At 43.4% G+C, this 12,242-nt stretch overlaps 1 protein-coding gene across 2 annotated transcripts in view; it reads right to left on the bottom strand.

The window, feature by feature from the left end:
* Positions 1-329: 329 nt before the first annotated feature.
* Positions 330-12,242, bottom strand: part of fid (fire dancer) — a 223,549-nt gene continuing 211,636 nt past the window's right edge. For both annotated transcript variants that reach the window (XM_069321862.1, XM_069321861.1), the window contains 3 exons: positions 9,224-11,864; positions 7,879-8,025; positions 330-7,530 (listed from right to left, as the gene is read on the bottom strand). In XM_069321862.1, coding sequence (XP_069177963.1) covers positions 5,915-7,530; positions 7,879-8,025; positions 9,224-11,864 — 4,404 coding nt within the window. In that variant the 3' untranslated portion in view covers positions 330-5,914. The remainder of the gene's footprint in view (positions 7,531-7,878; positions 8,026-9,223; positions 11,865-12,242) is intronic.

The following is a 12,242-nucleotide window of genomic DNA, read 5'->3' on the forward strand; positions in this document are numbered from 1 at the left end:
CCCTGGAATACGACCCCCGCGAAGAATCGATATTCCAGAATCCATATGTTATTAACATTATATACTTAATGTTATCTCTCAGCTATTTGCGACTTTATCCTCCATTATATAAATCTCGTCACTAATACTTTACCTCAACCAATTTTATGTGCAGTTACCTTGAACTAACATAAGCCTTCCTTCCCTTCCTTTGTAGCCTGCATCATCAATCACCCTATTACTATTATCCCTTACAAAGGATAGATATATATATATAGATATATATATATATATATATATATATATATATATATATATATTATATATATATATATACATATATATATATATATATATATATATATATATACATACATACATACATATACATACATACCGTAAGGTGTATTCCATTTCTCGGTATATATATACACAGAGTTTAGAAGGACTATGATCAGGACTACAATGGTCAGTAAGATAGTGATATCCTTAATAACTTTCTCGCAGATGATAGGCCGTAACCCCAATACCAAAGCCCTTACCTATTATCTTGTTCACCTTAAATGATGTTTAAGTCTAAGCCGTTTCAAGAAGTAGGAAGTAATTATCAAAAGGAAACGCTTGATCAGTTTGGCAATATAACGTTATATACGAGTCCCCATCTGGAAACTGTTTACACCATGGCATCATTTAAGTAAAGTGTGCTAAGGGGGACAACTAACAACATTAAGACACAGGAGCCCTTACAGCGAGGCTCCAGCACCAGCACACAGGAGGGTCATCTCCCCAGGAGACAGACACTAGGGCGAGTCTCCTGTTTCTCGGTCACTAACATGTTCTAACAGAGGTCTGATTTTTTACTTAAATGACCTTTAAAGTTACCTATCAGACACCTTTCCTGATGTCAAGGCAAGGTGTTGATATAATCAGTGATTCTGGCATCAGTTACTTAAATATCCGACATTTACCTGCCAATAACCCTCAAAGTATCCCTTGACCTCCGAGCAGCCGTAATCATCCATAACCTCTACCAACAACGTTATCATTCATCAGTCATAAGTAACAACTGCGCTTAAGGTGTCGAAATGAAATAAGATAACTACCTTCTACCCATTACCCTCAGCATACTCCACAAACTATACCTGACTAACGACCGATGGAACGCTAAAAGATGTCAAATGGGCTTGCAAATCTTGGCAGAACAACGTGAGAGACTGCCGTGATAAATGCATCATGATAAACTCATTGATCTTCAACCAAAGCATAAACACAACAATTTAATAGGGAGATTCTTCAACTATTAACTACATTAGTGTATAAGCAATCGATATATCACCATTAAACATGATTCATATTTTTCCTCACGTCAATTGAAAACATGTTCAAGTTGCATGTAGCTGGTAAGAAGGCACGCCACAGCACACGAGTACCGAGTCTCAGCACACTTCACACTGTCATGAATGTATACAAAATTGCCTCAGGACACTTCACATTGTCATGAATGCAAATAAAGGTGCTTCAAGACACTTCATACTGTCATGAGATTAAATAAAGTAGTCTCAAGACACTCAACGCTTATGGGCGTAAACAAAGTAGCCTCAAGACACTTCCAACTGTAATGAGTGTAAATAACGTAGCCTCAAGATATTTCACACCATCATGAGGTATAAATAAAGAAGCCTCAAGATATTTCAGTCATTAGTGTAAACAAAGTAGTCTCAAGACACTTGAAACTGCCATATATGTAAATAAATTAGCTTCAAATAACTTAATTTACACTGTCGCGAGTGTAAACACAGTAGCCTCAAGACACTTCAGACTGTGCCATGAGTGAAAACAATGATCCAGGCAAAACATGCCAGAAAAATCCTATCATACAGAACTTCGAACCACAACTCTAGAAATATTGAAGTCAACCGCCCTGCAAAGTTGATGTCTACGGCAATATGTATAAAATATCGCAACATCAACGGTTAGTTTAGTTTCCGAGACCTGTATTCACATTGTCTTCACTGAATGTTGGCTGTTTATTAGTTTAGTGTCATTTGAGGTTTTATGAAGAAAAATATATTTCAAATAAGATATAATCTCTTTGGCAACATTATTTGGCAAATATCTGCTCATGTATTTAGAAGTTGAAAGCTGAAGAGCTATTTACTTAGTGACGTTTGGCAACTGTAAATCATAATAGAAGAATGCTCACTCAACACTAAATATGTGACAGCCAATTATTAGCGACAAATAGAGAGTGAGTTTGATAGTTCAAAATAAGTTTAACGCATATTACCCATACAGGTATCTTATGAACATTGGGAATGACACAAGAGATAAATTATCGCCAACTAAATCAATTCAGTGACGTTTTCCTGTGACCAAAATATATAACATGATATATCAATGGTTGGTACACACGAAAACCCAGGGAACTACTCCTTGGTTGTGACCTTGAACAATCATTATAATATTTCAAATAGTTGTAATAAATGCGTTACAGGAATTTCTGAAATCTGATGCCTCTTTCCACAGCCCTTTGTTATATGTTTTGTGAGGAGCGTTGTGGACGAAGGTCTTCAAAGCCCACCTCACCAGACAGCAGATACTGTCTTGAAGTCTAACTGGAGATCAAGACTCATACCTCCTTAAGTCTGCTCATACACGACAAACTTTGAGTGGACTGATGGCCAGCCGTACTGATGGATATCAACTACCAATTTGAAATATTTCTGGTACATTTGCGCATGAACAAAATAAAAAATTATCATTAATACACGTAGGAGAAAATTACAGGTAAGCATTTTTAAGTAACCATATATCTTAAAATTAAAATAATGTTAAATATATTTTTTTCTTTCGGGCACTGACAAATCCATTATTGATCCAGAAAATCCAAACGTACATGAAAGCCTTACAGGCAAAGGCGACCAGACTGACACACACACACACACACACACACACACACACACACACACACACACACACAAATAAAAAGAGGCATTAAATCACTGTACACTGCCTGTGTGAGAGCAATTTTAGAGTATGTCACCCCATTGCGGACCCCCACCCCACCCCATCTATAAAAACAGGCCTGCACATGCACTATGTACTATGTGTGTGCTGTACAATGCACACACATAGTACAAACACACACTCAAAATGGTTCAGAAAGTTGCAACAAGACTCGTCCCAGAATTGCGAGGGTTAGAAAGTTTGTTAGCGTAAGAGTAGTGGAAATATCGAATGAACTACAAGAGAAGGTGGTAGAGAACTCCAATCATAATTTTAATAGTAGATATAAGGTCAAGAGTGCATTAGACAACCGGTGGCTAGAAAAGTGGGGTCCAAGAGCTAAAGCTCGATCCTACAGGCACAGACAGGTGAGTGCATACACACAAACATACAACACACACACACGCGCGCGCGCACGTTATACGTGTGCGTTATAAGACAAAGAGTACTGGGAAGACGGGACACCACGAGCGTAGCTCTCATCCTGTAACTACACTTAAGTAATTACACACACACACACACACACACACACACACACACACACACACACACACACACACACACACACACACACACACACACACACACACACACATACACACACACACACAAATTTGTTCACAAGTAAAGTTTTTACTAAGAATTAAGTATAAGCATTAAGTGTCCACCCACATATCACCTTAACCACCCTACAAGCTAGCACCTTAACTACTCTGGCAGGAGACAAATCATATAATTTCAACTTGTTTCACTTCCCTACAAAACAACAAATCTGATAAATATATATTTATATGTATACGTATCTATAAATATATGCATTCCTTATTTCGCTTTAATAAGATATGTTTGAAATCCGCCGTAAATTCACTCTTCCAGTTAAACCAGATATGTGAGGTTGTGCCTAAAACATTGAATAAAACACCCAAAGACAATATAATCTGTGGATATGTGTAGGCAATTCACAATCAAATCGGATACATATTATTCCCTGTGGGAGAGTGTGTGCATTGTGAGAGTGGGTGTGTACACTTTCTGTGAGAGTGGGCGTGTACACTTTCTGTGAGAGTGGGCGTGTACACTTTCTGTGAGAGTGGGCGTGTACACTTTCTGTGAGAGTGGGTGTGAACACTTTCTGTGAGAGTGGGCGTGTACACTTTCTGTGAGAGTGGGCGTGTACACTTTCTGTGAGAGTGGGTGTGTACACTTTCTGTGAGAGTGGGCGTGTACACTTTCTGTGAGAGTGGGCGTGTACACTTTCTGTGAGAGTGAGTGTGTACACTTTCTGTGAGAGTGGGTGTGTACACTTTTTGTGAGAGCGGGTATATACACTTTCTGTGAGAGTGGGTGTGTACACTTTCTGTGAGAGTGGGTGTGTACACTTTCTGTGAGAGTGGGTGTGTACACTTTCTGTGAGAAAGGGTGTGTACACTTTCTGTGAGAGTGTGTGTGTACACTTTCTGTGAGAGTGGGTGTGTACACTTTGTGTGAGTGGGTGTGTACACTTTCTGTGAGAGTGTGTGTGTACACTTTCTGTGAGAGTGGGTGTGTACACTTTGTGAGTGTGTACACTGTGAAAGTGGCTGTGTACATTGTGAGAGAATAGTGTGTACATTGTGAGCGAATGGGTGTGTACATTGTGAGCGAATGGGTGTGTACATTGTGAGCGAATGGGTGTGTACATTGTGAGCGAATGGGTGTGTACATTGTGAGCGAATGGGTGTGTACATTGTGAGCGAATGGGTGTGTACATTATGTGAGAGTGGGTGTGTACATTGTGAGAGTGGGTGTGTACATTGTGAGAGTGGGTGTGTACATTGTGAGAGTGGGTGTGTACATTGTGAGAGTGGGTGTGTACATTGTGAGAGTGGGTGTGTACATTGTGAGAGTGGGTGTGTACATTGTGAGAGTGGGTGTGTACATTGTGAGAGTGGGTGTGTACATTGTGAGAGTGGGTGTGTACACTATCGTCGAAAGAGTGAGTGTATACACTTCCTGTGAGAATGGGTGTGTACACTCCCTGTTAGAAAGTGGGTGTGACTATTGTGTGAGAGTGGGTGTGTGTGTACAATGTAAATGTGGGGGTGTGTGTACAATGTGAGAGAGTGGGTGTGTGTACAATGTGAGAGAGTGGGTGTGTGTACAATGTGAGAGAGTGGGTGTGTGTACAATGTGAGAGAGTGGGTGTGTGTACAATGTGAGAGAGTGGGTGTGTGTACAATGTGAGAGAGTGGGTGTGTGTACACTTACGGTGAGAATGTCGGTGGGAATGCTGTGAGAAGGTGGGTGTGTACACTGTGAGGGTGGGGGTGGGGGTGGGGGTAGGGGTGGGTGTGTACACTGTGAGGGTGGGGGGTGTGTGTGTACTCACCTAATTGTACTTACCTAATTGTGCTTGCGGGGGTTGAGCTCTGGCTCTTTGGTCCTGCCTCTCAACCGTCAATCAACAGGTGTACAGGTTCCTGAGACTACTGGGCTCTATCATATCTACACTTGAAACTGTGTATGGAGTCAGCCTCCACCTGACCGCAGTTCCTCACCAACCCAATTTAATACCCAGAGAGAGAGTGAGTGAGTGAGTGAGTGAGTGAGTGAGTGAGTGTGTGTGTGTGTGTGTGTGTGTGTGTGTGTGTGTGTGTGTGTGTGTGTGTGTGTGTGTGTGTGTACACCATCTCACACGTATGAGTTTTCAGACATTAAACTAAAGTAAAAATAATATTTGTGATTTAAAACACAGACTTGTAAGTAACCTCCAATGCAGTTCTGCTTATCACTGTGATACACTTTCTTCTGTACAGTTCATGTGCAACACTTCTGCATCTTCGTCGAAGTTTATTTAAGGAACGTTTTGGCAACAAGTCGGCTGCATGTCCCGGTCACTATTTAGTCAAACTTTCTTTCAATTACCGTAGTACCTGAATAGTGTCCTGCCTCATATAGTCCACACTTGCACCTTCTCTGCGATTACACACCAATTAGCGTGGTCATAGTAGGAAGAGATAATGTGTAAGTTGTGCACATATTTTTCAATGAGTTGGTCGAGTTCTCCTTCACGGAATACATGGTAGTATCGGTGGAGTGTTGGCGCGCCGCCCATGTCACTCTGGAGAGAGTCCTGAGAAGTGGACAGAGAAGCGTCACGACTCAATATACTTTCCCTCTGATTTCGTTCGGCCTTCTCCAAGTCCAAAGATCCGCTGCGAACCAGAGGTGGAGAGGACCTTGAAGCCGCAGACTCTTTTTCTTTGGCTGAATCTAGGGAACCCTGGGACTTGAGTTCTCCTCTTCGAAAGCCATCTGTCTTTCCTTGACTTGTTGCTCGTCTCTTGGAGGTCATTCCTAGCTGCTGCTCCTTGGACCCCAGCACACCGGCCAGCTGCTCTTGTTTCTTTTTCTTCTGTCTCCTGTCATTTTCCCGTGCACATAAGCGACAGGCGGTATTTCCGCCTTCGGTGCTCTTTTGCTTAGTGTCTTCTATTCTCACCTTCAAAGAACTGGTATGTGACTTTTTCTGCTTATTAGGCTCTTCCTCTTTGTTGGAGACCTCGCCTTCTTTAGGTGGAGTAATACACGATATGTGACTGCTTCGCTGTTTGACTTCTTTTGTCGTTTTGTCTGTCTCTAATTTCACTCTACTGCTTCTTTTGGGCTCTTTAAGTACAACAGGTTTCGCTGGTTCTTTGAACGTGCCGTGGTTGGGTTGTGATTCTTCTGGACTTAACAGAGGTAAATTACTTTCACTGCGATTCATTCTAAACATTTCAAAAGAAAACGGACTTTCTCTGAAGAAAGATATGGCTGCATGTGAACCAGACCGGGACTCTCCACTACTAGTCGACAGTGTTGGAGAGCTGAGGAGCGGACTCCTAGATAGTGGATCTTCTTTTCCCAATTCTCGGGTGATCGATGGTGAAGTTGAAGACACGCTACTGCTTGGAGAGAGGGAAGACCTACATGGAGATGTAAAGGGCAACTCTAACGCACATTTCTTAGCTTCTTGACTTTTTTTGTGTCCTGAGGTTTTGTCGAATTCTGAAATACCCTTTAGGATACTCTCTGGCGAAAATTTTCCTCTCCAAGAAGTTGGTGGCGGAAGATTTACTGTTTCAGTTATAGGTTTGATGGCAACCTCGGCCCATGGCTTCAGTTCGCCTCTCCCGGCAACCTCTGACCCCAGTGGAGAGAGAGCTTTAGTTTGTTGTTGGCGATCAGGAACCCGGCTTCTCAGACTCTGTCTTTCTAACAAAGATTCTGGACTTCTGGTGGGCTTCTTGGGCTCTGTTTTTTGTTCTATTGCGGGTTGTAAAGGAAATGGCTGGTCTAGATGAGCTATAGTCAGCTTACGTCTTGGTTTAGGGCTCCTCTTCTGGAATGGTTCTGTGATAGGGTCTAGAGATGGCGTACTTCTGCTGGCCGGAGCTAATAAGGACGGGGATGAGGAGGAAACTTTTGATATAGTCTCGAGCTTCTTATCCACTTCAGGGGTCCCCGAGACTATCACACTGGATGAGCGCTGTCTCATCGACTCTATCTCTCTTCTAGTCACACCTGGAAAATTATAAAAGTTAATAATGGTTTACAAAATATTAGCCACATTAAGAGAGACAGTGACATAATTTAAGGGGACAAAGATGAAAGAAAATAAGTTTTACAAATATATTTCACTGTAAAAGTCTGACAACTATATTATTGACAATTTTGGGGCTATTTTATTTGAGTTTTAAGCCAGGTTAAAAAAATTGTATAATCCCACTGCACTTACATATCCTATCACAATATGAACGTTCAGACTTGTTTTATGTTCTTCAATTATAAAAGAAAGACGTATAAGGAAATCACAGGGTCAACAGTATGGATAAAACAACCTTGAAGCAGGAATGACATGATAAAAATTACCTAAGGATGACTGCTCGACAAACGTCCTAGTGATGGAGGAGGACCTGGTGGGCGGTTTGGGAAGTGCCTGGGGTTTACCAGCTGAAGGCAAGGTTGGTGGCACTCTGCCCTCCTTTTTCTCTCCTCGTGCCCCATTCAACTCGGTTCCTGTCGAAATAAATTTTACAGATCTCTTCAGATGTATGTAGTGGTCGGCAGCACCTGTAATATATGTATTGTGCTACAGAAACTTCTGTAACTATAAACAGCTAAGATGGTGATGATGTTGGCCGAGCGGAGTGACACTCGAGCTCTTAACACTGAGACACGGGGGCCTAATACTGGCCTTTCAGGGTGCTCCAGGAAGCCTAATAATGACACTCAGGGTGCCCCACGAGGCCTGTCATTGACACGCAGGGTGTTCCATAAGGCCTGACATTGACACTCATGGTGACTCCACGAGGCCTGGCACTCAGGGTACCCCACGAGACCTGACACTCAGGGTGCCCCACGAGGTTTGACACTGACACTCAGGATGCTCCATGAGGCCTGACACTCGAGAAGCCCCACGAAGCCTGACACTCAGGGTGCCCCACGAGGCCTGACACTCAGGATGCCATACGAGACCTGACACTCAGGGTGCCCCACGAGGCCTGACACTCAGGGTGCCCCAAGAGGCCTGACACTCAGGGTGCCCCACGAGGCCTGACATTGATGGTCACCAATGATAACTAGCTGTAAGGTTCGTGCCGGGATAGCGTGTTAAAGATAAAATGTTTTCTGTTTACAAAATATTTTGCCAGTTAACGGTCCCCGACGTACCCAATCTCCAGAAAACTTTAAATAAATAAGGAGCTATAATATTTCCTTCTGGCTACTTGACTGCCGGCTGGACCATTATTAAATCAACATGAATATTTAATTAAATTATTGAATGGATTTCTACTGAACCATCGTTAAAATGTGTAGTTGTGTAATGTAATTTCTGTATTTTGTGAAGTCTTTCTTACAACTCGTCCTCGACTCGAGTCCATTACATCCAGCGGTCGACCGGATTCAAATCCCGAACGGGACAGTAATGGTTGGACACATTTCCTATCACCTATAATGGTCCTCTTTACCTAGCAGCAAGTAAGTACCCAGGAGTTAGCTTGATGTGGGGTTGCATCCTGACGGGGTCTGTAATTCGACCTCGGTGGGGGGGAGGGGGACCTCAATATAAGCCTGACGTGTATAAACACACACTGGCTGCCTGTCCCCCGACACAATGAATTAAATAGATTTAATGCATGTTAGAGATTCTACATAATCATGATATAAGCATCATAATTAAAAGAGTGTTCAAACGTAGTTATCAGTGCTTTACCTGAGTGTTCGCCGGCATCCTCACTTATCGTGTCCATGCGGTGAACGTCTTCGACTAAGGATAACTTGGGAATCTCAGCGGGCGGCGGGATGACCCTCTCGGTAGCGGCCGCCGCTGAGGAAGGCACAGCAACAGCCCGACGACGCTCTTCCTCCTCACGACGCTTTATTTCTCGATCAAGTTCTTCGATGTCTCTCTCAGTGGGCCATCCTCGCTCTATCACAGAGCTTCCAGAGTTGGGGGAGGAGCTCGCTGAGGAGTCACTGTCCAGGTCGTCAGTCTCAGGGTTGAAGACGTCAAAAGTCAAAAATCGTGGGACAGTTTTGCGAACAATTTGCACGTTGCGACTCCCGCTACTACCAGTCTTACGAATTATTTCCACGTTTTCTCCCAGAAGAAGTGATGAAAGTTGTTGCGTGAAACTTGTATCACGTTTTACTACTTGCGGCTCGTATTTTGGTACGTATTTACTCGTCTGTGATGTCATCTGTGAAGAGTTCTGGTGCGTGGATTGTGGTGTTGAGGTAGGAGCTTTTACAGAGGTAGATGGCTTGGTGGAAGTTGGGGATTTCTTTAGACTGGGTGTTACCTCACTAATAGATTTTCCTAGCGAAGACAGTGATTCCGTAGGCAAAGCTTTGGGAACCTGAATTTGAGAAAAGTAGGAACCACCGGGTGCAGACATTGTTGGTGGTGGTGTACCGGGAGGTGTTGTGCCGCTGTGGTTTAGAACACGACCAAGGCTTGCACCACGCGCTACCAGGGGCCTTGACGCTGCTGTAGGTACGGTGCGGATAGATGGCAAGTCACGGCCAGTCGTGGTGTCACATTTTGTCACTTCAGGAGTGGGTGCAGGAATTGAAACTGGCACAGGAATCTCCTGTGGAGAGTCTGATGGTGGACTGATGCGTTGCTGCTGCTGGTCTGGTCTTGCCGACCCTCCCAGAACTTGAGTACCCATTTTTGGCCCCGCCTTAACGCCTCCTTTAGTCCCCAAATAGCGTGACGGAGCAAAATATCGGCCACCGGGACCTGGAGATTTAGGGGATTTAGGCGACTTGGGTGACTTCGGAGAATGTTGCTTGTCTGATCCTTCTGATGACTCAGAAGAAACAGACCGGTTCCGTTCCTTGTCAGTACCACTTAGACCAGCCTGACCCGGTTTAGGAACAAATATCACAGACACGCAGCTGTCTTCAGAGTCAAGACTAGTGTCACTTTGAAAACTATTTTCTTTTGAACTATCGGAACTTTCCTCACGGGATGATTTTTTATCACTCGGGTCTCTTCCTAAAAACTTTTTCTCCATGACACACGTTCTTGGCTTATCACTAGAAGCATCACTACCGTCACTGGACTTGCCGAGCTGGCATATGCCTGGAGCCCGTGGTCTAGTCTCGCTGTGTTTCTGGTCAAGCTGACTTTGATCATCCCCAGCTTCCTGGTGCTGGTCCTCACAATCTTGTTCGCAGTCGTCGCCAGACGTCGGTTTACTTTCCTTAGTTACAAGAATCTCGCTTTTCCAGGATTGCAAAAGCTTAACAATACCTTTCGTTAAAGAAGAATCAGACTTTTCTCTCTCGAATCGGTCAAGGCTCGCGGTTCGTAATCTCTGAAAACTTTCACGTATATTCTGAAGTCTTTTAAACTGCGCTGTAAATAATGACTCTCTAAGAGTTTCCTGTTTCTCCTCTTTGTTTCCATATATCAAATCTTCGTTAAGTGAGCTTTGCTTCTGAATACTTTGTTTAAGTTTTTCTTTTTCTAAAAATCTATCTATACATATAAATTCATCATTAAGTGAACTTTGTTTTATTATACCTAGTCCTTTCGGGATACTTAAATGGTCCTTATCATCTGTTTCAACAGGCACATTAACAGTTTCCGACGCCTTGGGGGCTTTACTTATTTCTATAACTATAGGTGTTTCTACATCACTTGCATCACTTTCATTTATTGAGGCCTTTTGTTTTTTAAGGGTAGGTCTTTTCCTACTTATAACCGGACTGCCTCCGTCCTCCACACATTGTTTGGCCACTGCACTGTTTTTGATGTGCTCACTAGGCCCCTTCACTACTACTATCGACTCTGAGGGTTCTATAGAAATCTCAAGACTAGACAAAGAAAGACAAGAAGAGCTAGATTTTGAGCGCAAAACGTTGCTCGGCACTTCACTAATTCGCTGCGAATCAAGAGCATCCCGACTGATAGACTTTTTTCTTGGCAAAAATGAGCCTGGAGGACCAAGTGGGTTGCCTGGGGATCGTGGCGACGCTTGAACTAGGTCAGACAAACTTTTAGACTTGGCTTTACTGTCATGTTCCCCTGGCACAGCGGTGGCGGCCGGAGCCATATGCCAGGGAGGTGCAGGGGACACGGGAATGTCGAGAAGCGCCGGGTCATCAGGCTCCAGGTGTCGCAGCTCTATAGGCACATCGTCCAGGTTCTCCTGGGAGTCCAGAGAACCATCGTTGCTGACGGAGGGGCGCTGGTTCTCGCAGAAGGAGGGTCGAGGCTCTTGCGTCCCGCCGCCCTCCATGCTAAGGGAATGACTTTCAGACCTAAATGCTGTGAAACTTCCACCGTGCATGAACCATGACCTGCCTGACGCGGACGACCCGCGACGACTGCTGGTCAGCTTCTGTTAAACAATCACACATGTAAACAAGAAACAATTATATTAACTTTAATTTAGAGTGAACCTTAGTATTTGCCATGAAGAATTTCCAAAGATATTCCACAAGAAAAGCTTGTCAATTTAAGTATATTTCCAAGCTTTCTTATTTCAGTCACTACAACATTAAAGAATTTTAAATAAAACAGTAAAAAGAAAAAGTATGCATGCTATCCATAAAGCAGCAGGTCATAAGCAGAGGTACAATGGAACAATAGGAGTGAGTGAGAGCAGAGAAGGTACAATGGGACAATGGAAGTGAGAGAGAGCAGAGGAGGTAAAATGGGACAATAGGAGAGGATAAGAGCAGAGGTACAATGGAACAATAGGAGTGAGTGAGAGCAG

This window comes from Procambarus clarkii, chromosome 10 (assembly GCF_040958095.1).
Source record: "Procambarus clarkii isolate CNS0578487 chromosome 10, FALCON_Pclarkii_2.0, whole genome shotgun sequence".
Classification (NCBI taxonomy): Eukaryota; Metazoa; Arthropoda; class Malacostraca; order Decapoda; family Cambaridae; genus Procambarus; species Procambarus clarkii.